The sequence below is a fragment of the Sebastes fasciatus genome, chromosome 8, assembly GCF_043250625.1.
Source record: "Sebastes fasciatus isolate fSebFas1 chromosome 8, fSebFas1.pri, whole genome shotgun sequence".
NCBI lineage: Eukaryota > Metazoa > Chordata > Actinopteri > Perciformes > Sebastidae > Sebastes > Sebastes fasciatus.
The window spans coordinates 17,856,473-17,882,384 of record NC_133802.1 but is presented as its reverse complement, the minus strand read 5'-3'; the positions used below and the strand labels follow the sequence as shown (position 1 = coordinate 17,882,384).

Genomic DNA, 25,912 nt, shown 5'->3' with positions numbered 1-25,912 from the left:
ATACTTGGGCTTAGTATTTTTTGACATGTAACAAATGAGTTACAGCACTATTATCATATGCACTCAGATAAAGATCAAACACGGAGCCTGCAGGAAAATGTCATAAGGGTTAAAGATGTTGTTTGCTTTTCCTTCTGGAGCTCCCTTTGTGTGTTTCAGGTCTGCCTCGCCCCTTTCTCAGTGCCATCACCCACACCTGGATTTCCTTCAACAGTCAGAGGAGCTGTATATTTACTCCCAGATTCAGTGGTCCTGCCCCTCTTGGTCCCTTGAGCTGTCATTTGCTGGTGCTGCTGTCCTGTGGTTGAGTAATTGGTGAAACTCTGTGTTCTGTGATATCATTTTCACACCGCTCTGCTAACTCTTGCTATTTTGTTTTTGATAGTCGTGGTGACTTTAAAGGAGCCTCGTAGGGATTCTCTGTCACTCCTTTTTTTGTGGTTAGATAGGGAGATTAGTAATGTATTTTTGTTTTCAGTAGGTTAACGGAGTCCTTATTTTCTAGTTAGTGTGGGTTTATTTAGTTGTTTTGCCCTTGGATACCATGACGCCTTATTTGCCTCTATGCCTTAATTTAATAATTTTTATCTTAATGAATGTCACCTTTTATTACACTTAAAGTGCTTCAGTAGCTATTTTATTACTGAGTCGGTCCCATCATTTTTCAAAGGTTGGGTAAACTTTTTATGTTACACCTTGTGTTCCCCTAGACATCATGTTAAGGTTACAGACAGGGAATGAAATTAACACCTGCCACCTGCCAAATACAGGGTAAATGTTGGCTGTGGCTGAGGTTAAAATTTCAGGTAACCTGCTACCATGGCAGACAGGTTTTCCTTATATTAAGAAATATTATTTTTAAAAAGCAACTCTAAAGCCTAAATTAAATATAGTCATGGCATTAAGGTTACATGATATATTCCAAAATTCTACGATCTGGTACCACTGACACAGTGTTTACAATTTTAAAGCGTTTTACCTAGATTTCAGAAGTGGCAGACAACAAAATTGAGTGGCCGGTAGAAATGTTCAGTGACCTGTCACAGTGGCAGGTGAGGAAAAAGGTTAACTTCAGACCCTGGTTACAGATGTTTTTTTTTCTTCTTCTATTGCTTATGCTCCAGACAGATTTATCACATTCAAGTACCTGCACTGATAAAACGCTGAACTGAAACTGCTTAGTGAACACTGAAGCCGCGTTCGCTTCCAGAGGTCACACTCTGCGACTGACCTTTACTTTGACCTTTCTGTGCAAGATGCAAAGCAAAAAGGGGATTTCTCGTATGTGTAAAGAGCCCCAGCTACTAATGAAATGTATCCATACAAATTACACCCAATAACAGGCAAACAATTATCCTGTCCACAATTGTTTATATAGTTATGTAATGTGTGTTTAAATGCAGGCATGTTAAAGCAGAAATGCGAGAAACGGTTTTGTCACTACTGGTGTGTGCATAGTCTTGGATAATGTAAAACAGGGGTTGCCCAGAGGATCAGCAGCTATAATTCTGTTTTAATTAAGTTTGAATGGGAAAAAAGCCTCCTGTAACCATCTCTATGAAAATAAAAAAAAATTAAATAAAAAAATAAAAAAATTCCGTTAGCTTATGAAAATGTGATTTTAATTTAGTTTGAATGGAAAAAAGCCTGTATGAGAATAAAAAAATTGTAATTAAATTTTTTTAATTAAATCAGTTAGCTTATGAAAATGTGATTTTAATTAAGTTTGAATGGAAAAAAAGCCTCCTGTAACCATCTCTATTAGAATAAAAAAAAATTCAAATTAAAAAAAAATTAAGAAAACGTTAGCTTATGAAAATGTGATTTTAATTAAGTTTGAGAATAAAAAAATGTAAATAAAAAAAAGAAAATTTAAAATCCGTCAGCTTATGAAAATGTGATTTTAATTTAATTTGAATGGAAATAAAAGCCTCCTGTAACCATCTCTGTCTATGAGAATTTAAAAAAATTAAATAATTTTTTTTTTTTAAAATCCGTTATCTTATGAAAATGTGATTACAAGGCGCACAAAATGTGTTATATATAATAATGTAGTTTCTACAGTAATGCTCTTACTGAGTGCATGGAGCAGTGGTTGCATTACGTAAGGGCAGATGTGTGGTAGAGAGAAGAAGAAGAGGAATCAGAGAGTGGCAGCAGCAGCAGCAGCAGCAGTGTAGAGCGGAAGTGGTACTGCCCTGAACTGAACGATACGCTGAGAGAGACGGAGAGGACGGAGGCTGTGAATTGTCCAGAGAGAGAGAGAAAAAAGCAGGAATAAAAAAAAGTCGCCAATATTGTAAGTGTCTAAATAACATCGCACTTTACACACATTTACACATACTATAATGCTGTGAGTAATAATGCGTCGGTGGCTGAGCGTTTCAGAGACGGGCCTGTATTCATCGTGTCTGGTTGGATCCTGTTTGAGAGGAGAAGCCATCATGATAACGGGACCGAGCTAAGAGGCTAGCGGAGTTAGCTTAGCATTAGCTCGCTGCTTAGCATCGAGCTAATGCTAACGGATGCCATGACACTTTTGTTCTGACAGTGTCTCAGCCTGGGCGGGCCGTGATACATACAGCTGTTAAAAATGACATTTAAACATAATATAACGCATTACAGTGTAATATTTTAGTGTATAAAGATTGTTAATAAAATACTAAACGTGGATTGACGACACTATAACCGTGTTTTTATTTTATTTTACCCGGAAAGTGAGTCGTTAGTGTGCGTTGGCCTAAGCTAATGAATGCCGTTATATATATAGCGGGTTCACATTAGACGACTAGTTAGCCTCTCTCCACTTACGATTTGCGTCATCATAAACACGACAAGATTAGCATTTAACTCACCATTTAATCCTGTTAGGGTTCGCACAATAAATATAGGAGCAAATTATGATTAAAACGACGACATTAACGTTGACATCAGGTATTGAAATGTACCATATATTCCGCTAGCATTGCTAGCAACATATAAGGAAGAGGGAGGGCATTAAAAACCTGCTTGGTGTAGCTTTAGTGTCGACTGAAATAACATTAAAACAAGCTACTAAACCCGTTTTATATATTTATATTGTTTATATTCCATTCTACATTATGGTAGATGTTGATGAAGTGGATTCAGTGATATGTAGTATAAATCAGACGAGAAAAGGGATTGGCACTAGCCACCTAGCAGCTATATCCTTAGCTAGTAGTGATGTGTGTATGGTTGACCCACTTGCCAAAGGGCCCAGTCCGCAATGCTTATCCTCACTTTCCATTGGGTGTCTTTTGCTTTATAAGTCCTAAATAAAATCAGTTCATAACACACAAAGTTCATAAATAAATAAATAATTCATACGACACATTCTCACACTATAATATATCTTATACTGTATATGTTCTTAATATGCCCTTGTACAAAGTATTTATTATTTTAATGGAGCTTCTCAGCAAAAAGCAATTTCACACGATAGTACCTGTATAACCAGCGTGACAATAAAAAAATCTTGAAAACGTCTGCTGAATGGACAATATGGACGGGTGTTTTTTTTCTTTAATCTTATTTATTGTATGCCTTATTCTTATTTTACTTACTGCTGTTAGAATCTGTGCTGCTGTGCAACTGTAATTTCCCCACGGGGATAAATAAATAAAGTGCTATCCTATCCTATTGTGGAACATTTCTTCCCTTGTCTTTTTTTTTTATTTTATTAACTTCACACACTTAACTTCTATTTTCTTTTTTTCTCTTAAATCTAGAAAATGGATAAGAACGACCTGGTACAGAAGGCCAAGCTTGCTGAGCAGGCTGAGCGCTACGATGACATGGCTGCAGCTATGAAGTCGGTGACAGAGCAAGGTACGGAGCTGTCAAACGAGGAGCGCAACCTGCTCTCCGTTGCCTATAAAAATGTGGTAGGCGCACGTCGCTCATCCTGGCGCGTCATCTCCAGCATCGAGCAGAAGACTGAGGGCAATGACAAAAAGCAGCAGATGGCACGCGAATACCGGGAGAAGATTGAAGCTGAGCTGCAGGAAATCTGCCATGATGTGCTCGTAAGGGTTTTTTTTCCTTTTTTTTCTGTGATGTTTAAAAAAAGTCCTTATTCAAACGCTTGTAAAAGAACGTGCTTAGGTGTGTAATTTAGTCTGACTGATCTATTTAACTTGCTGTCTTCAGGGGCTACTGGACAACTTTCTCATTACCAATGCGACTGCTGCTGAGAGCAAGGTGTTCTATCTGAAAATGAAAGGCGACTATTATAGATACCTGTCTGAGGTTGCATCTGGGGATACTAAGAAGGGTAAGTGATTAACATTATGAATTTGTGCTGTAGCAAATGTGCTTAAAGCTGCATTAATTAATGTTTTATAATAACAATTCGTCAAATAACTATGTGAAAGTAGTGATGAGCCCACAGAGTATTATAACCCAACTCTGTCATCCCTCTCAGCTCTACGAAGCGTCTTTTAACAAATTTTTGTTTTTACTGCCTGCAAATTTATTATTTTGGTTCACTCTTACACCTCTCATCAACTTTGTTTCCAGCAATGGCAGGCAGCTGTTTTTTTGTGTGTGTTTTTTTTTTAAGCAAAATAAAGCAACCCCCTCTGACATACAGAAGGCAGGCTACCTGCCGTGCACCAAACAGCAAACTGACAAAGTTGGCCCCTAGCTAGTGAACACAGTGGCGCATTTAGCACTTAAAGAGCCAGATATCTCCCTCAGGACTCAGTGGAGACTGAAACAAAGCTAAAAGGAGAGTGAATATTGGACTTACATATGCTAGGCATTCACAAAGATGACTCCAAATTAATGCTGGTGTGGCTCCCTGTCAGCTCAATATGTAATAGGCAACTGTTAGCTAACACGTTTGCCATTTCAATTATAAGGTGACAATACAGTATGTCATTGTTGCTTGCTTGTTTGTTTTGCTGCCCCCAGGTGGCCAAAACATCAATTAATACTGCTTGAAAATGTAAAAAGTGAAAGTTAATTTCTGTTCTTTTTTTCTCCCTAAAGATACAGTGGATAATTCCCAGCAAGCGTACCAGCAAGCTTTTGACATCAGCAAGGGGGAGATGCAGCCAACGCACCCTATCCGGCTTGGCCTGGCCCTCAACTTCTCAGTCTTCTACTATGAAATCCTCAACAACCCGGACCAGGCCTGCGCCTTGGCTAAGGGGGTATGAACTGAAGTCTTATGTCATAGTTATGAAACTTTTATAGAAAAACTAATTTTTTAATATTTTAAGACAATAAAAATCACAAATAGCCAGTACATGTACCTTGGGTACATGTGATTACTTGCATACATTGTAAGGAGATTTTGAGCTATTTATTTTTCTAGCTCAAAGACTTTTTTGCATAGTCAGTGCCACATAATGTTTAGAGGATGCTGCTGGATTATTTAAGTTTAAATAACAAGTGTAATCTTTGGGTTTCAGGCTTTTGATGACGCCATCGCTGAACTTGACACTTTGAACGAGGATTCTTACAAAGACAGCACCCTGATCATGCAACTACTAAGGGACAACCTGACTGTGAGTTTTACTCCCCATGCTGTTTTGCCTCTGATTGATCGTGGTGTATTACTCAAAACAAATTATAACTTTTTCTTTCTCTGTTCCCAGCTGTGGACATCAGAAAACCAGGCAGATGAGGGAGAGGCCGGAGACGGGGAAAACTAATGGAATTGCACTGTTAATCCACCTACACTCTTATCTTAAACACAGACAGCTTATATACATCCCCCTCCACTCCATCAGCTCCTCCCACTTCTGTATGACAAGCAGCCTGAATTGCTCCTGACCAACTAGTTTACCCCTCTCAGTTCTCTGTGAGGTGACAGGGTAATTTTCAGTTAGCAGATTCAGTCACTTTGTGGAAACATGTTGTATTGATTAGTGAGTCCATGTTGCTGTTGTTTTTATCGGCGTTGTGTGTATGTCTGTATGTAGCGAGAGAGCAAGTGTGAAAGGATGTGAAAGATTGTGTGTGTGTGGTCTGGGGGGGAGGGGGGTGTTGTGAATTCTAATCGTCCTTCCAAATCCCTTTGTCCCAGCTAGTTTGTTGTGCATTTTTAATCCCTTTTTTTTTTGTTACTTTCTTATTTGTGATTCCTCATGATATTTACAATAGGTTTTATTGTATGGTAATTAAACTGGCAGTTGATTTCCACCAAACACTGTGATGGTAGGCGTTCCATTTACTTCACAACCCCAAAACAGTTTTTGTGTTTGAATTTCCAGACACATGTACAATCCTGTTAATTAACAACCAACCGCAATTCTGCTGTGGGCTCATACAGAAAGGAGGCAGGCTGTATTGTGACACTGACATCTTGGTGTAATGCTCCTTGATCATGTTCACAAATTCACAGTTTTTAAGTTTTTAAGGGATCCCTTAAATTGTCATGTTAGATTTGTTAAGACATTCCACATTATTAGGCTTTTGGGAAGGCAGTGGTCCTTTTTTTTAATTTTTAACTAAGTATGGATTGTCATTGTAGTTACATTACTCACTGTTCAGGTGCTGCTTGATCTCAGTACAATGAAAATTGTATGTGCGTAAATGTGGTTCCATGTATTTTGCAAGATTGACTATCATCTGTATGTAAAACCTAAAGTAACCTTTTATTGATGTTAATTGAAAATGTCTTACCACACTGTATCAACCCTGCTTGCAAAATATTCCTCTTTAAAGCGGTTGTTTTCTCCCCCCCAAAAAAATCTGTGCCTGGCTTTCTCTCGCAGCCTCTGTGGCAGCATCTGCTTGTTGTTTTTAAGAAATCTCAAAGGGAACGAGTAAGACCAGACAAACTTAAATTTGCTAAATCTTGACGTCAGTTTCTACTACCCAGGTGCATCTCTCTGCTGTTAAAGATGGCTGGTGTGAATGCTTGCCTACAAAACAAAAATCAGGTCTATTTTGAAGGTGCAATTTGGAGAAGCCCAATCCATCACTTTGGAAAGAAGCTCAGTGTCACAATACCATTTATCACCACTACATTCCACATATTGTAGTTGAAGACACCATTCCACATTATAGCTGACAGTCTGTTTTACTCTGACAGTGCTCCAATGAATTGAAATAATCTTCTGTTGAAAAAAAAAAAAAATCATGTCAGTTTATTATTATGCTTGATGAAAATGCAGTTAGTGAATGTGGAACGAAGCCTGTCTGTATATCAGGTATCTACTTGCTTTGTTTTTACTGACAAGTCTTATGGCTAAAAAAATTGCTTCTGTAACAGTCTATTACCCAGTGCACACACGTGGTTGTGAAAATTTTAGAATAGCTCTAAAAAAGCAATGACGAAATGGAGATAAACAAATGGTTGGTGTAATTCTAGCTTTGTGTTTATGTATCTTAAAACCATTCTAGTTTCACTATACATGTAAGAAATAGGAAAGTGTCAAAGACCATTCAGTGAAATAAAGTTTCGTTTAAGATAACAGGCAAATTACGTCTTCATTTTTGTTCATCATTTTAATAAAAAAATAGCTTAAAATCAGTGGTGACAAATTGTGGGTGGGCTATGATATCAGGTCCACTAGAGGGCGAAATAAATATGATTTTTAGGGATTTTATTTTTTAGATATGCGAGAACTAGTTTTCATCGCGGAGTCAGTTGAACTCTGCCCTCTCACGACGGTACGCGGAGGAGGCTGCAGGTGTTCCACGGTCATAATTAAACGAAAATAAGCGCCCGCCCATGTGGAGAGAGTTGAACTAACAAGCTGCTGCACAGAGACTCATACATCACTATTTAGCTATTTAAAAACCGTAAGTAACCTTTAATCTTAAACGGTTTGTTTAATGGAGATTTAGTTACTGCACCTGCTGCAGGTACCAGCTAGTTTTGATGTAAAAGTGCTCGAAGAAAAGGGTGTAAAGTTACATTTAGCATGCTTAACTTTAGCTAGTTGGTAACAAGCCAATTGATATTTTTTGAACTTTCCTGTTGTCCTAGCTAGTCCACCCTTTTAATTAACATACATAATTTATATTTATTTGTTAGGGTACACCTAGCTAGCTTAAATTAATATAGTCTAATACATCCTACATTAGTTAAATCCTATCCTGCATGAAGGTTATAATGTTTTGAAACAGTTTTAGAGGTGTTGATTAGTCAACATGATTGTTTTGAAGGGGATGTGTTTAGTTACTGGTGCTGTGTTGAACTGTATTGCATTATACAGAGAGGTGTGCGTTATACAGAGAGGTGTGCGTTATACAGAGAGGTGTGCATTTTACAGAGAGGTGTGTATTTTACAGGGAGGTGTGCATTATACAGAGAGGTGAGGTGTGCATTATACAGAGAGCTGTGTATTATACAGGGAGGTGTGCATTATACAGGGAGGTGTGCATTATACAGAGAGGTGAGCATTATACAGAGAGGTGTGTATTTTACAGGGAGGTGTGCATTATACAGAGAGGTGTGTGTTTTACAGGGAGGTGTGCATTATACAGAGAGTTGAGGTGTGCATTATACAGAGAGCTGTGTATTATACAGGGAGGTGTGCATTATACAGAGAGATGTGTGTTTTACAGGGAGGTGTGCATTATACAGAGAGGTGAGGTGTGCATTATACAGAGAGCTGTGTATTATACAGGGAGGTGTGCATTATACAGGGAGGTGTGCATTATACAGAGAGGTGAGCATTATACAGAGAGCTGTGTATTATACAGGGAGGTGTGCATTATACAGAGAGGTGAGGTGTGCATTATACAGAGAGGTGTGTGTTTTACAGGGAGGTGTGCATTATACAGAGAGGTGAGGTGTGCATTATACAGAGAGGTGAGGTGTGCATTATACAGAGAGCTGTGTATTATACAGGGAGGTGTGCATTATACAGAGAGGTGAGCATTATACAGAGAGGTGTATTATACAGAGGTGTGCATGATACAGAGAGGTGAGGTGTGCATTATACAGAGAGCTGTGTATTATACAGGGAGGTGTGCATTATACAGGGAGGTGTGCATTATACAGAGAGGTGGACATTATACAGAGAGGTGTGTATTATACAGAGGTGTGCATTATACAGAAAGGTGAGGTGTGCATTATACAGAGAGGTGTGTATTATACAGGGAGGTGTGCATTATACAGAAAGGTGAGGTGTGCATTATACAGGGAGGTGTGCATTATACAGAGAAGTGTGCATTATACAGAGAGGTGTTTCTAAATGTTGTTCTATATCTTACCCTCATTGATTTGTCATCTCTACTGTGCATGGTGATTTTAAAAAAAAAAAATCATAAAAAGCACAATCATATTTTTATTTTGAATTCACACAAAACTTCTTCCAAACAGGGACTAAGATGATATTTCAGTGCAGTTGACTAACTCATTTAAATTATCATCAGGTTTCATTTTTAATGTTAAATGTGTTGTCAAAAGTTGCCACATGTCCAGCTGAACAACTCTAGTATAGGTCTACTATACGAAGCAAATCTTTGCTGGGATGGTGGAGTGAGTGAAATATACATTTCAGTCTTCATAAGTGTCTAATCCTTTTGTAAATGTAGCCTATATTGTCATATTAGATGGCACAATGCAGTCTAATATATGATAAATGGGTACTGTAGATAGACAGAGGAAAAAAGGGTTCCTGTTGATGAATAGATACTGTAAATCTGTATGTTGTCTGTATGTTTTTGCATACATTACAGCTCCATACATACAACATAGTTAAACATTTTATAAAGCTAAAAATGCGGTGTGTACTATATTTACACTGTATCCCAAAAACATGCATCATTCTGTGACATTTTATGTTTTTGCACACATTGATGATGTCACTATCATCACCTCTCTCTGAATTTTTTTTTACGATTTTGTGCAATAGGAACAGTGGGATTTGCATTTATAACAGTCCCTGTAACATCCAACATCATAGCACTACATTGAGAGGTCACATATCTTTGCAAACTAAATAAAGTATTGACTGAGTTAATCTTTGCATGTAAACTATTAGTTAAAAATCAATACAGTGATTTTGAGAATCAATACAGTATCACAAAACATAATATCCCAATATCCGATATTTTCTTACACCCTTAACCTTCATGACGGTTGTAATCTTAAGCTTTTGTTGAAACTGTATTAATATTGATTCAGCTTTGTGGTCATTTTGGAAGCTGTAGCTTGTGCTATTAAATTGCGTTGCATTATATTTTAGGGGAGTTTGTTGTAAATTAATGATGTGTGTTCTTATGTAACTATGTGATGCCAATCTTGCGCTGCACTTTTGTCCAGGTGTCTCTTGTAAAAGAAATAATGTATCTCAAAAGACTTCCTGGTAAAATAAAAAGATAACATATTAATGGACACAACCTAAGACCTTAAACTTTGAGTATAACTGACCTGTTCAGGTAGCACCCCACCTCTCACCCAATAGGTGTATGTATGGATAGGGTCCAGCCCCCGTGAGCCGGCACAGGTTAAGATCATAAAGTGGGCATATTAAAAAGGTCTTTCTAATATTACTGTGGCCTCAGAAATGAGCTTAGAGAGTGGAATATGATAACCTACATGTAGAACATTGTTGCAAAGCTGTTTGTATAGGTTTGCATGGGATGTAGCTTACTGTGATAAACTGGCTACTCGGAGGATATAATCTTTATGATTTTCAAAATATTGCTTTATGTAATATGTAAAAATGACGCTATGTAATACTCACAACATTCTTCTTTCTTGAACTAGTTGTCCCAAGATGAACAGCAGTGGACCAGCGTATCCCCTCGCTTCTCTGTATGTAGGCGACCTACATCCTGATGTGACGGAGGCCATGCTCTACCAGAAATTTTCTCCTGCTGGACCCATCATGTCGATCCGTGTGTGCCGTGATATCATCACCCGCAGATCTCTGGGATATGCCTACATTAACTTCCAGCAACCAGCTGATGGTAACGTACCCATTTTGGCCAATTCAAAAGTAAAAAATGCAACAAATGCAATTTTTATTTAACACACTTAAATGTTTCTCAAAGTAATACACTGGATTAGCCACTTTGCAACATGGTGCCACCCACTATGGATCTACAGCAACTAGAAGAGTGGTTTTCAAAGTGGGGTCAGGGGGCCCCCAGGAGTCCTTGAGCGGGGTCCCCAGCAAAAAGGGGAATTTATTTTCACTATAATTCCATCCATAAGTAACACAATGACATAATGTATGACTGTTTTGCTCTTGGGTTTCACACACTTTGTCCAAAATCACTCACTACCCACTATATAGTGGACTATATAGGGAGATTGCCATTTTGTAGTGTTGTCCGAATGTATAGTGAGAATTATTATACCCTATGTAGTGGACTCAAAGTATCCCACAATGCACTGTGAAAAGAAGGGGACAGCGATGGTCACTATATACCATCATGCATTGCGCTGAAAGAAAAATGGCAGACGGACAAGAGGAAAGAGAGCAGTGCGATTGAGACAAATTAATGCGAAAATTCTGCATTTAATGTGAGCAGAGCAGCGCATCATGACACAAACGGCTACAAAGTACGTTGTATTTTTTAATTTGGGAAAATACGCTTATTGCCCCACATTCACAACGGTTAATTCTTACCTTTCACATGGCACATTTTAATTGTGCGACAGCAATGACGTAATTAACAGCTCAGAGAAAATGACCTGAGTAGTGTCCGAAGGTGTTTTTTCATATTCTCATTTTGCAGATGAGCTCACTATATAGTCCTCTATATCAGGGGTTCTCAACCTTTTGTAACTTGAGGCCCATTTCTGATTAATACAAAATTTCCGAGGACCACCTTCCCAAGTAAATGACAAACTGGGCTATAAATATGTGTTATGCCACTATCAGCTGTAAAGATCCACATAAATATTCAGCTTACTCTCACCCATCAGCGCTTGCCATCATGAATCCAAAGTAATCAGGGTCATATTTCCTCACCACACGCTGTGGAGCTTTTACTGGTGCAGGGTTGTCTCCAACATCACTTTTTCGTTTAAGAAACTGTTCCATTTTTTGTCACTGCATCCAAGAACGTTAGCTATGTCAGTAAAAGGGAGACTTGTGGGTACCCATAGAAACCATTTTCATTCAGATATCTTGAGGTCAGAGGTCAGGGGACCTCTTTGAAAATGGCCATGCCAGTTTTTTCTTGCCAAAATGTAGCACAAATTTGGAGCGTTATTTAGTGCTCTTTCCGACAAGTTGGCATGACTCGGTTGGGAACAATGGATTCCTTAGGTTTTTTAGATTCATATGATACCAGTATCTCCACTCTAGCTTTAAAACGGAGAAACTGAGCCTGCTACAACCTTTGAAACACAGAATAGCGGCCTCGGATTTTGAAGAGGTCTATCTAACCATTTGGAAGTACCTCCGTGGCCCACTAGATGGTGCTCTAAGGCCCAGTGGTTGAGAATAGCTGCTCTATATGGTCCTCTACATAGAACTCTCTGGATATTGAGTAAGGAGTAGTGAATGATTTTGGACACGGCCTTACCGTAATATACATCTAAAAGCAAAAATCCTATCAGATGAGGGACCCTGGGTCAAAGTCTTGTTAAATGGGGGCCTGTAGTCTAATTTGTGTCAGGTTAGGGGTCTTGGACGTGGAAGTTGCCTGATGAGTGGTGGTGCTTTATGACAAATTATTATTTATGACTAAAAGGAGGACTTGATAATGTTTTATTAATATTATTTTTTAGCGGAGTGCGCCCTGGATACAATGAACTACGATGTTATCAAGGGTCGGCCTATCCGAATAATGTGGTCTCAGCGTGACCCAGGACTCAGGAAGTCTGGTGTGGGAAACATCTTTATCAAGAACATGGACGAGTCTATTGACAACAAGGCGCTGTACGATACCTTCTCAGCCTTTGGCAATATCTTGTCCTGCAAGGTAAGTGGCCTGGTCCTCCTCTGATTACTGACTGTATGGTTGACGTAGCTCTCTGCTCTTATTTGTTCAGCTGATAAAAGACAAGACATTACATATGATAAATTCCATACAAAGGCACAACAAAAACTCACGGTTTAAAAAGACTATAAATTGGTGTCCTACAAAGAGACAACTATATCAATGTCTCCCTAGCTGGGATTGGTAGGATGTAGTACTACACCCTATGTTTAATAAGCCCAAGAGGATTTCCAGTATTGGAGTAATGACTCCTGCAGCCACAAACATTTCACTTACACTACACCAAGCAATATTCTCATAGCACCATTATAAGCTACTTGAAGTCTCTGTAAGCTGCTTTTCTGAAGTCTGACCACAAGTGTGCAGTATAGAGTGGTGTGCAATATGCTCTGAACAGAGACATCTTCACTCCATCTGTTTAGAAGCTAAACTTAAGCTAGAGAATGTTTGCTTGTGCATCATGCGGCGTTGCCTATAAATATCTCCATCTGTCATTTGTTCTGTAATAAAATGTCCAATATATTTTGCCTTATTACACACTAAAATGATCAGACAATTTAAAATCAGGAGATTTTACACATTTAAAACTCAAATGAAAGGTGCTTTTTTGCAGCAAAAGCTCTGTAATCTGCATGATTTTTAAGTCCTTTGTCTTTGTAGGTTGTTTGTGATGAGAGAGGGTCCAAAGGCTATGGATTTGTTCACTTTGAGACTCACGAGGCCGCAAACCGGGCCATTGCAACCATGAATGGGATGCTGCTGAATGATAGGAAAGTGTGAGTAACCTAAATACAATCTAAAAAGTTGGCAAAAATGCATTCTATAAAGGAAGTTGAGGCAAAGAGTAGTGCAGAATATATATATGCATGTTAACTATATAAACTGTGAATTAATGCTGGATGACTTTTCCATGTTTTTTTGCTCAGTCGAAAGACAGGTAAACAGTTGGAATCTGGCATTGTCAATCCAAAGGCCCACTTGCTGTGGGGAACATGTCAGTTGTCCCTGCTTAGGTCAGTGAATAAGTAGGAATTGTGTGTAGGTTTGTTGTCTTTGTGTGTATTGTGATTTTAGGGCTAAACAGGCAAAGCAAGATCATCAGAAAGCTATTGTGTCTATACAGTGTAGGTTTTTCGTTCACGATGGAAGGAGGAAGATTCATATTTGTTCTTAAATATGATCTGCTGTGAACAATATTTACTGAAATAATTATTTGTGTTAAATACATGTTTTGTCACCGTTATGTCTTCAAGTTGTTTGTTGATGTGTTCTTGACGTTTGTCCTCATCAACGGTCTTGTGGCGTTTTTGATGTTGTGTGCTGAAGCCAAAGACAAACTTATTCTTGCTTTGATATTTGTCCCTTCGGTGATGGGTTTGATTCTGTCCGCAGTTTTGTTGGCCACTTTAAGTCCCGCAAGGAAAGAGAGGTGGAATTTGGCACCAAAGCTATGAAGTTCACCAACGTCTACATCAAAAACTTTGGTGAAGACTACACTGATGAGAAACTCAAGGAAATCTTCTCTGCATTTGGTAAGAGAGCACATTTTTTAAATTCATTGTGTGTTGCTCTCCTACTCAGTTAGAAGCCTTTCTGTGATGAATTGTTTGCCACAGTTGGTAATAAATTTGTATAACTATCACTTTGCATATCAGATAGTTACAGACTGTTTTGTGCTCAAACTCTCAGGGAGGACTCTCAGTATTCGGGTGATGAAGGATGAGAGGGGCCGTTCACGAGGATTTGGCTTTGTGAACTACGCCAACCACGAGGATGCTCAGAAGGTAGTGTGTGCCAAGTTTCTATTTTCACCAGATTTGATACCTGCCAACAGTAGCAGCTCATTATACTGACATTAAGGGCGTTTTCATATTAGGTACGATTGATTTGTACCATGCCCGAGTACGATTGCCCCCCTTCTCCAAGCTCCCGTCGCTCAGCTTTCACATTAGTAATGTTGTTCCATACCCGAGTACACTTGCATCATCACCTACGTGTATTTGTTTATGTTGAGATCAGCGGTTCTAGCGGCAGAGCATTGTAAAACACACTTCATTCAAACTCGACAAACAAAATAAAACTCACCAAAACCGTCTTGTTTAGTCTTTCCAACAATCATCAACTCTGGTTTGGTCGAAATAAACCCTTAATTCATCGAGAAAATATGCCGCTCTACACTTTGTTTCCCCCGCTGTCTCTTTCTCTGCCCGCTGAGCGGCTCTCGTTCTTCTTAGACCATTAAATTAGCTAAGTAAAATAACAAACATTGCCCAACCCCAAATGCCTGCTATTGGTTATATTTTAAGGAACCTCTCGCCTGCCTTCCTGCTTTATCAGCCATGGCCGTACAGGCCAGAGGATGAAATCGGTGCATGCTGCGAGCATATACAGATTTCGGAGGAGACCAGGGGTGTTGAAAAAAGCCTGCCCATTCACAACTACTCGCTGTCTGCTTACGTTACTCGCGTTACATAGCAGTCCACTTCTGTGATTAGGTACAGTTGGCTTTCACACCTGATGCAAACCGTACCCGAGTACACATGAACCGTACTCAAGACCATATTTTACAGCCAAGTTGGTTTTATTTCACAACATTGGCAAAGAACAATACGCCGATAACTGTATTCACACACAATTAAGAGAATCTTGAGTGTTGGTTTCAAGATTTAAAGTTGCATTAAGTGAGTTTTGTCAACAGTGGGACAGAGATACACAAACCTGCAGCCCAGATACAATAACGTCACTGCCGTATTTATGCCTAGATTATTATTTTGAGTGTTGACGGAGCAGCTACAATGTTAGCATAGCCTAGCACTGATCGATCCAACCTCCATTCAGAATACAAGCATTTTAAAAGTTGTTTGCTTGTCGTCTTGCATACAGAGACAAAGCATGAATTCAGATGTGAATACGGCTCGAGAAATTCGCAGAGCACTGGGGATGATGTTGGATGATGTAACCAGACACAACAGCCCTTGGTTTTCTTATATATGTGGGACTTCCACAACACGTACAAAGCAGCAATAGTGGTTATTTTGGCCATGGTTGATGAAACGCTGTCGGTATCTACATGGAGGTAAGACCCTCCTCCTCTCTGGCACGTCTAGCGCGAGTGACACAAATGAACACAAATGATCCACCGGCCAAACTTGCGTGAGTAACACGAGGCAAAAACTTGCTTCGCGTTTGGTGTGAACACAATATTAGAATCTGTTAAACATATTGATGCTCCTCTTGTTTTCCTAGGCAGTTATGGAAATGAATGGAAAGGAGCTCAATGGGAAGATCCTCTACGTTGGTCGGGCTCAGAAGCGCCTGGAGCGCCAGGGAGAGCTCAAGCGCAAGTTTGATCAGATCAAACAGGACCGCATCCAGCGCTATCAGGTGCTGCTGCATTGTATGCATATGCGCATTGTCATTTGAAGACATTGTTAATGGTTTTGCTCTTACCTATTTAGAGTTAATGTTTATAAAAATAGGCTGGCGACCTGTCTAGGGTGTACCCCGCCTTCGCCCAATGTCGGCTGGGATCGGCTCCAGCCCCCCCCCCGCAACCCTGAATAGGATAAGCGGTTACCGATAATGGATGTTTATAGATCAATTGTAAAGATATAATAAAAAGGCAGGTCCAGTAGTGTTCACAATGGATATTTTTTTATAGACGTTAATTTATACAAGGTAGTTCAGCTGAGCACCCGTGCTCTTTCACAGCAATGCTTTGCTTACAGGGACTCTGAAAAATAATGTAAAAACGTAAACACACTGCAGGTTCATTTAAAGCAGTTACTAACGGGGATAGACATCTTTGCAGATAATTTTAAATTTGATAACAACAAAGATAACATGAGCTGTCAATTTTCCACATAAATAACTGGGGTTATTTTGTGTCAGTCTTTGTGAGAAAATACTTGCTGACCCTTAGCGTCTTGAGATAACTTCTGTTATGATTTGACGCTATACAAAAATAAATTGAATTGAATTATTCTATAAAGTATTGTCAATATTCCCAATAATGAACCCAGGAGCTGGTAGACACAATGTAAAGGCCTGAGAAAGGAGGCATGTCTATAAATGGCATTTAAGAGTAACTAAAACCCCCAAAAACTTTTTTAATAGTTATTGAATAGCCTACAGTTTTAGTGATTAGGGTTTTTTCTATTCATAACTTTTGTCCCTGTGTTGTCTTTGTTGTCCATTTCATTTTGGCAACTTGGTAATTGGTCATAGTCAGCTGTCTCTAGCTCACAGCTGATATTTGTCTGAAAACTACCTCTTAATTTGCTCATCAATATAATTTTTCGAACTGTTGTTTTTGTCATGAGTACTTTCACACAGACCGCGATTAATACGTGGCGAAAAAGTGAAATTTTTTTATCCAGAACAAGGTTGTTTTTTCTGAGTTTTCGCACTGCAAATTAAGGCATCAACCAATAACTTTATGGGGAACGGACATATTCAATATGTACACTATAGTGTACAACAACACAGAGGTTAATTACTCCTTTCAACCTTGACAAAGGCAGCACATGCCAGATCCACTCTTTCCATCCTTACCTTTCACAATAAAAGCCCTAGACATACAGTATACACTGCGTAAAAAAGTTAACCAGAGGCAAATTCACTGAGCATTTTGCTAAAAGGAAACTAAAATTTATATAATTAATAAATTAATTTAAAAAAACAAACAATTGACCTCAGTCACTGCCAGAAGCTGCTCTGGGTCAATAGTATCCCGGTAGTTGGTCCTCTGCCTGCACAAATCTATTCAAACCTTTTATTGAAAAAGTGCTGCAACTGTCGCAAACTTAGCTGCAGCCGGTTATCTTAGCGTAGCATAATGACTGGAAACGGGAACAAACAGCCAGCATGGATCTGTCCAAATATCCTGGTGTCTCGTCATCACTGTGAAGTTACCAGACACCCAGTGGAGATATACTGAGAGTTACTGCACCCGGACAGAAAATGGTCCGACACAGAACCCTCTGTGAAACACTTGTTCTTTACGGATTAAACAAACTGGTGCTGGTAGGCTGATTTTGTCACCTTCCGACAGAGCCAGGCGAGCTGTTTCCCACTGTTTCCAGTATTTATGCTGAGCTAAGCCAAACATCTCCTGGCTGTCAGGCATGAGAGTGATATTGATCTTCTAATCTAATAATCTTGGTAAGAAAGTGAAGAAGTGTATTTCCAAAATGTCAACTTTTTTAATATTTAAAACTCAGAAGGTTTGTACTATATGTTTCCCAAATCAGATTGATGTGTACTGTACTGGTTTCAGCTGATTGACTAGCGATTCCAGGACTTTCAACATGCAGGACAACTCGGAAATGTGAAATGTATATCTGTATATATTTGTAACAAAGGACGGACAAAATGGTTGGGAAGCATGAAACTTAGCATTTCTTACTCTTTCTGATTCCAGGGGGTGAATCTGTATGTGAAGAACTTAGACGATGGCATAGATGACGAGAGACTCCGGAAGGAGTTTGCCCCTTACGGCACCATCACCAGTGCCAAGGTAATGAGACAAGACTCGTGCCTTCTTTACTGAAATGTGCGAGGACACAGGCGTCACAATCATTGTGATATTTTGTTGATTTATTAGAGGTAGGAATAAAACTTAAAACTGTAATACAATCTGGCAGTCCACTAACTTAATGCTTTCTCTACCAATGTAGCTGCTCTGTTCCAACAATGTTAGGCTGACAAAACATGCATGCAGGCTCAAATTAAACCGTATTGTTGTTCCGTCTGGAGATGCACTCTTACCAAGAAAGAGTCGAAGAGCTATGAGTAAGGAAAAGTCCTCCAGCTGCTCGGCTATTTCATACAGTGTAAAATGCCATAGGTATTCAGGAAGTGCCCTGTCTTAGAGCTGCTATGTGAAAACAGTATACACAGAAGGAAAGAACCGCTCTGGTCGACTTGAACTTGAATTAATTTGAGTTACAATGTAGTTGAGCAGTAAAACATTTTCACAGTGGAGGATAAAATTCTCTTCTCTACTTCTCAAACCAGTCCCACAACACAGTCCACTTCCACATCCATTTGTATGCTCAGTATCTGACGTCTTGTTATAACATGGTGAATGGCATAAAAAAAATGTTTTTCTAAAAATGAATACAATAGACAAATAAAAACATATCAAGTATTTGACAAAAACAAACAGGAGCTCTTAAAGCAGGGACTAGTACTTCTGTGACTTGTGCACCAGGATTATGTTCACTTTTGCAAGGTTTAAATTATTTATTTTATTAATTTTCTGGTGCCAGCAGCAGCAACTGTTAAAATGTGCATTAGGTTATGGAGATGTTGCGCCATCCTGGTTCTGTTCTTAATTATTCCTGACAGTTTGTCAGAGCTCCAAAAGGCACAACTAGTCAGTTTTCAATATTTTTGCATCACATAGTGAAGTCTCCTCAGCTTTTTTTCCCATCAAGTTTGAAGTCAAGAGTTGCGTCTTCAGGCATTAAAGTCTCAAGTAAGTCGAGTCTCACAGCAGAAGTCCTCATTTTTGCGTCTCAAGTCTACATCTCTGATGTCAAGTAGCTTAAACATTTCTCTGTTTGCTGCAGGTCATGACAGACGGCTCCCAAAGCAAGGGCTTCGGCTTCGTCTGTTTCTCTTCACCTGAGGAAGCAACCAAAGCAGTGACTGAAATGAACGGGAGAATTGTTGCAACCAAGCCTCTGTATGTGGCTCTGGCTCAGCGGAGGGAGGAGCGTAAAGCGATCCTGACCAATAAATACATGCAGAGACTCGCTACTTTGAGGACCATGACGAGTCCGATCATTGACTCTTACCAGCAGGCCGGATACTACATGACTGTACCACAGGTATTGATGTTTGAACAGTGACAACAGAGAGGGAATTTGATATTCATCATGTTGCAAATCACTAGAGGTTTTTGATTGCTTTTCAATAATTGAGTACATTGCTACATAAAGAAAAAGAATTGTCAATTGCATCCCAATTTTTTTGATTAGTACAGCAAAATAAATCTCTAGTAGTGATGCTTTCACTTCTCTTACATCGGAAATTGCAGCAAATGTAACTCAAAAACCAACTAGATGATTTGATGGATGACCTCCCTGATTTGTATTTATTTATTTTTATGTATTTCCCCCCACCTAGCCATAAACCCAATTTGGATCGGATTAACAATACAGAAAGGGGTGGGGAATAAAATATTCACTGTGCTCCTTGGTCATTTAACTCATCGTTCTTGATGGCATTTTAATCCTCAGAAAATTACAGGATGTGATCTGTGATAGACGTCAACATTCAGAAGGTCTATCCAATAGTAAATATCAGTATCTACCTGTAGCTGACATTACAAGAGCTTTTACCGGGTCTCGCTCTCCTGATGGCTTACATTTTTTTTAAGCAACTCTTCCTGTGTAAAAAAGAAAAATTTAAAATGTGTTGCACTGGACGGAATTTACATTGCCAGCGAACAAGCGAGCTTGCCAAAAAAAGTAGGTAATGGCGGCTGTAATTATGGAGTTGGGGTGAAAAATACTTGCACGTGCATTACTGATGGAATTAAAATCGCTGACCAGGGCAGGTAATGTTAAAATCACCCCACCTCCCCTGGAGAAATAAATCAAGTCTGAATGGGGCTATAGACGTATTTCACAGTTTATTAGGATCCTGCTTGAATGTGTTGTGCTGTGTAACAAGTCTAATTATCTATTCAGTTCACTTGTTATCATTGGCCAATAATTACAAAGTCCTCATTTAAACGTGATTCAGAGGCTGACCTGCGATATAACCCCATTAACTAATATTTATCTTGCAGCCTCCCAGTCGCTCTTTCTACAACCACAATGCTGTCAGCAACATGAGACCAGTTCCTCGTTGGACAGGACAACCACCGAGACTGCAGAGTGAGTGGGTCATTTGTTTTGTGTTCACATGAATATGTGGATATACGCAATGTGTATAAATGTCGTCTCCCCCGTTTTTAGGCCCCTACTCAACCCAGTTTGTTGGTACCGCTGTGCCCCGACGTGGACCGACCCCCATCGCTACAGTCAGACAGGCCTCCACCCAGGCGCCGCGCATCATAAGCTCCACACAAAAGACAAGTAAGTATCAGAAGTATGACTACACAATAAGCTCCATCCTTCTAAAATGTACCAGTTACGTGGATGGTAAATTCTGACATGTGAAATGTCTTTATTTAGATAACATTGGCACCCAGACTGTAGGAGGGCGTACTGACGTGCCTGGTATGACCAGAAGCGGCCAGTACAAGTACTCATCTGCAGTGAGAAACGTCCAGCAGGTCATTACTATACCTGCACCCATGACAAGAATACAGGTACTGTAGTCTGTACTGTACTGTTGCTCTCTAATCCCATTGCACACCCAGGACCAGAAACTACCGTGATCATCGCTGTTGGGTGTTTCAGAAGTTTCTGGTGCCCTGAACCCTGTGTACCTTCTTGTAAGCAAAGTTATGTTTACATCCAGTTTTTCTGTTGTACTCGATGTCTTCAGATTATTCCTGCACCTGTGATGGAGCAACCAGTGCACATTCAAGGCCACGAGCCGCTCACCACTTCGATGTTGGCTGCAGCTCCACCCATGGATCAGAAACAGCTTCTCGGTGTGCTATCGTTCAATTCTGGCTTTTTGTTTTCTTCTTCTTTTATTTAGATTGAAGAAACTTGTGTATTTGGTTGTTAATCCTCTCTCCTTGCTGTGATACATAGGGGAGCGATTGTACCCAGTGATCCATTCCCTTCACCCAAACTTGGCCGGAAAAATCACTGGCATGCTGCTGGAGATCGACAACTCGGAGCTGCTGCACATGCTGGAGACGCCCGAGTCCCTGCACTCCAAGGTATAATTCTGTTGTTCAAGTCGGCACAGAGTATGCACTTGTGCTCGTTAGGACGGGTCAGATCAGAGACCAGTGTTTATCCTACCATTGCCCGTTAGTTTCTCTCGTGCGTCCCTGTTTGTACTTTCAGATATCTGCTTTATTCTACGGTTTCATGTTAGCTTTCAGCAGTTACCACTGATGAAAACCTGACATTTCCTGATTTTCGTTGCTTCATAATAAAAGTTTTTTAAATAGCAAAATAACAGAACTGTATGTGTTTATCGAATTAGGAGAGCTTTGTTAGTGTCTGTTCAGGAAGTGATCTTTTTTCTCTCTTAGTTCCTTTGTAAAAAGTCAGTGTGAACAGGAACCGGACCAGAACTAAGGTGTCTTTTTCTACCCTTTGTTTATTTTTGCGAGGTATAAAGTGTTAATTAGTGATACTTAGAGGTGTTGGTAGGCAGACTTTGTTACCTTTGGTACGAGCAAGGCTATCACTTTCCAGCCTTCATGCTAAGATAGCCGGGTTTAGACTACAGGAGTTTCGGGACGATTTATCTCTGATTCACCCCTCCCGACAATCAGAGTGGAAATCCTGTTTGGGACCTTGATTGGTACCAATGTTCGGCCAAGATTACCTGGTAATGTGAGTGGTTTACAGATTCAGACTTAAACCTCCCGAACTGTTCGCAGACTCATCCGGGCTGCCCTGATAATTTCAAACATGTTTGGTATTTAGGAATTAAAATCGAGATGATTACGTCACTACTTTCCAAGCGGGGTCACAATAGCCAATGAAAAACTGACAGTTTTCGCTGAAAAATAGACGACCCGTGTTGACCGCGTCTCCCCAACCATTTCTCATCTGGACTCATTTAGCCTTCTGCTTTTATTTTTTCTCACTGTAAATCATTACTACAGCAAGTTGTTCACCACGTCTGTCTCCATTTACTGCTTCCCCATGAGATCACGTGAAATCACGAGGTGGTGCGTTGCTCCTTTTGGCACGATAATCTTAATAATATCCTGTACTGTGTGATGCGCCATTACTTTCAACTACTTGTGTGCATGCTTGAGATTAGAGAGAAGAACATCTGTGAAGATTCTTCTTAAGTGTGTGTGATGCAACTCGATTTCAAAATCGGTTAGGATTTTAAAACTCCTGTAGTCTGAGCCCAACTTAAGATAACCCACTCCTAGCTGTAGTTTCATATTTACCACACAGACATGAGTGGTATCGATGGTGTGACTGGTGTTGCTGAATTATTCCATTGTCTTTTTCCTTTGCTTCGGTCAGGTGGACGAGGCGATTGCTGTCCTGCAGGCTCACCAGGCGAGGGAGTGCTCTCCTAAGAAGTGAAGAGCCCTTTCAGGTCAGCAACAACTGCTCTTTATCTGTTAACAGACATTTCAACAGTGAATGGATCCTTACAGCAACTGACTGTTTATAACACATGCAGTATTCAAGGTTTACAGTTACTACAAATTTAAGTTCGAAGTATGTTTTATCATTAGCAGTATTGCTCATTTTGACTTAATTAAAACAGACGTTGGTTAAGATTTGATCCTAAAATGTCAAGTCGCTCAGAACATAACTGCAGTGAATAAATCAAGTAATGTCCTGTTGTGGAAACATCACCTGTGCTTCGCCCTCCCCACTGCCAAAACGTTTTGCAAATATCTGCATCAAGTTACAGTATTTGCTTATTTGGTTAAATGAAAGAGTTTGTTACTTTTCAATTTGACAATAACATCAGAAGTTTAGGACTTTGGTTGTGGTAAATTCTATCCCTTGTAACGATCACAATTCGATAGCTCAGAAAGAATCCGGCACAGCTGTGTTTCATAGAAAGTGTGCCGAGTTGCAGACATTAAATGTTGCCACAAAAGACTTTAACCATGTTATTTTTTCTAGATGTCAACGACTTTCTGGAGGAGGGGAAAAAATTAAAAAAAGAGTAAAATTTTGAAAAAAGAGAAAAAAAAAAGGAAAATGTTAATTGATAAAAAAGCAATTTGTAAAGTTAAAATTATTTTGTTGTTGCAATACCTTTTGTTAGAAGATAAAGTTCACAGTACCTGCATTAAAACTGTCTTGTGTCATTTGTGTAACACAAAAGGGAAATGCAGCAGTACATCATCTTGTACTTGTCCCCGTTACCACGCAGTTGATCAGATGGTTCCATAGAATGTAATGTAAATTTGCAAAACAAACCTGTTGGTCTTCATCCTTGTAACAACAAAAACAGTGTAAAAACACTTGAGGTAAATCATAAATCGACCTTTGTGTCGCTTGTCCAAATAAGTGGCTCATCTTGGTGTGCCGAACCCCATACATACCAAACACAATAATCTATAACTTTTATTCATGTCACATTTTTTTGACATACTGTACTATGACCTTTCTCGACATACTATACTATGACTTTTTTTGACTTACTATACTATTACTTTTTTTTTTAATCACTTTTTTTGAAATACTGACTTAGCACTTTTTTCGACTTACTATACTTTTTAATCACTTTTTTGACATACTATACTATGAATTATTCATCTCTTTTTTCAAAATACAATACTATGATTTTTTTATCACTTTTTTGACATATGACTTTCAACATAATATAATTTACTATGACTTTTTATAATCACTTTTTTCGACATACTATTCTTGAACTTTTGTAATAATTTTTTAGACATACTATACTGTGACTTTTATTACTTTCTTGACATACTGTACTATAACTGTTGTCACTTTTTTGACAAACTATACTATTACTATTTTCAACATACTATACTATGACTTTTTTCGTCTTACTGTACTTAAACTTTTTATAATTTTTTCGACATACTATGACTTTTTTTATCACATTTTATAGACATTCTATAATATGACATCACTTTTTCCGACATACTACACAATGACTTTTTATCACTTTCTTCAACATACTATACTATGTTTTTCGACATACTATGACTTTTTTTTTACATTCTATACTATGACTTTTTTCAACTAACTTTAGTGTGACTATCTCCGACATACTATACATGGCTTTTTTATCACTATTTTCAACATACTATGCTATGACTTTTTTCGTCTTACTGTACTTAAACTTTTTATAATTTTTTCGCCATACTACACTGACTTTTTTTACTCTTGACATGCTATATGATTTATAAAAAAAAAAATTAAAAAAAAAAGATTCGCCATACTATGACTTTTTTTGACATGGTATACTACTTTTTATTTTTTCGACATACTATACTACGAATTTTTTCGACATACTATATGACTTATTTTTATATTCTATACTGTGACTTTTTTGAGATACTATATGAATTTTTTATTTTTTCAACATACTAAAAAAGTCGAAAAAAGTGACAGGTCATAGTATAGTAAGTTGAAAAAAAGTCATTGTATAGTATCATATATCGAAAAATGTTATGATAGTCATATTATAGCATGTCAAAACATTTTATGTCATAAAATTTCATCGTAAAAAAGTAAAAGTATAGTATGTCGAATTATTTTTATGAAAAACGCTATACCGTGTTCCAATCCACGTACTTCCTGAAGTCCACTTCAATGTAGTGCACTGTGTGCTCTCTGTACTTACTTGAGTAGTGCGTGAATTTCATTGGGACCCACGCAACAGTCCACCGCGGCTCGCTACCCGCAAAAATATCTTCTTATTCTTCAGGGTTTTACGGCAGCTGGCATCCTTTGTGTTGCACTGCTGCCTCCTTCGGGTTTTACCCGTCCATTACAAGCCAAAATATCTGCCTGACGTGAAACATAACTTACATCTATAAGGTACGTTGTTCAGCACCACAAACGCTCCTGCATCAACTGCTGCCATTTTCACATGTTTGAATAGAGGTTGTAGTAAGGTTATATATTGTCTAGGTAAGGGTTAGGGTTATATATTTTATAGGTTAGGGTTAGGGTTCTACCAGCAAACATTTTCTTATATTTATTTTGTAACAATACAGAAAAATGTTACAATTTCCGGTTTTCTGTTGTATAACCCCCCCAGTTGTATATCTCCGAAACCCTGGGAGGAGACTCTTGTCTCACTCCACTGTTGGGGACCGGGCATCGATGTGAGGGTGGGAATCGAACCCTGCTCTGCCCTGTGTTCTGTAAAGCACCGGGACGACAAACTCCCAAATAAAGGCGTCAAAAACGTAAAA

At 38.9% G+C, this 25,912-nt stretch overlaps 2 protein-coding genes across 3 annotated transcripts; both read left to right on the top strand.

Moving 5' to 3' along the window:
• The first annotated feature begins 2,117 nt into the window (after window positions 1-2,117).
• Window positions 2,118-7,448, top strand: LOC141772705 (14-3-3 protein beta/alpha-1-like). Its single transcript, XM_074644022.1, has 6 exons — window positions 2,118-2,299; window positions 3,750-4,046; window positions 4,171-4,294; window positions 5,014-5,177; window positions 5,439-5,534; window positions 5,625-7,448. Exons 2-6 carry the CDS (start codon window positions 3,753-3,755, stop codon window positions 5,679-5,681), a joined length of 735 nt encoding a protein of 244 aa, XP_074500123.1. The 5' UTR covers window positions 2,118-2,299; window positions 3,750-3,752; the 3' UTR covers window positions 5,682-7,448.
• A 172-nt stretch (window positions 7,449-7,620) lies between these two features.
• pabpc1l (poly(A) binding protein, cytoplasmic 1-like) lies at window positions 7,621-23,811 on the top strand. Of its 2 annotated transcripts, XM_074644020.1 has the most exons (17): window positions 7,621-7,779; window positions 10,700-10,902; window positions 12,677-12,870; window positions 13,549-13,664; window positions 13,815-13,901; window positions 14,281-14,420; window positions 14,578-14,672; window positions 16,135-16,272; window positions 18,311-18,406; window positions 19,464-19,724; window positions 20,690-20,777; window positions 20,859-20,978; window positions 21,078-21,214; window positions 21,394-21,502; window positions 21,609-21,739; window positions 23,019-23,094; window positions 23,637-23,811. In XM_074644020.1, the coding sequence occupies exons 2-16, from the start codon at window positions 10,710-10,712 to the stop codon at window positions 23,079-23,081; spliced, it is 1,968 nt and encodes a 655-aa protein (XP_074500121.1). In that variant the 5' UTR covers window positions 7,621-7,779; window positions 10,700-10,709; the 3' UTR covers window positions 23,082-23,094; window positions 23,637-23,811. The 2 variants fall into 2 exon arrangements, with proteins under 2 accessions (XP_074500121.1, XP_074500122.1); XM_074644021.1 differs by lacking the exon at window positions 13,815-13,901.
• The last annotated feature ends 2,101 nt before the right edge of the window (window positions 23,812-25,912 follow it).

Excerpts from the sequence above, each read along its gene's own strand:
- LOC141772705 (XM_074644022.1), top strand. The coding sequence starts at position 3,753 with ATGGATAAGAACGACCTGGTACAGAAGGCCAAGCTTGCTGAGCAGGCT. Across the intron at positions 4,047-4,170 it reads AAATCTGCCATGATGTGCTC|GGGCTACTGGACAACTTTCT; the intron begins GTAAGGGTTTTT and ends TGCTGTCTTCAG. Across the intron at positions 5,535-5,624 it reads TACTAAGGGACAACCTGACT|CTGTGGACATCAGAAAACCA; the intron begins GTGAGTTTTACT and ends CTCTGTTCCCAG.
- pabpc1l (XM_074644020.1), top strand. The coding sequence starts at position 10,710 with ATGAACAGCAGTGGACCAGCGTATCCCCTCGCTTCTCTGTATGTAGGC. Across the intron at positions 12,871-13,548 it reads GCAATATCTTGTCCTGCAAG|GTTGTTTGTGATGAGAGAGG; the intron begins GTAAGTGGCCTG and ends TTGTCTTTGTAG. Across the intron at positions 13,665-13,814 it reads CTGCTGAATGATAGGAAAGT|TCGAAAGACAGGTAAACAGT; the intron begins GTGAGTAACCTA and ends TTTTTTGCTCAG.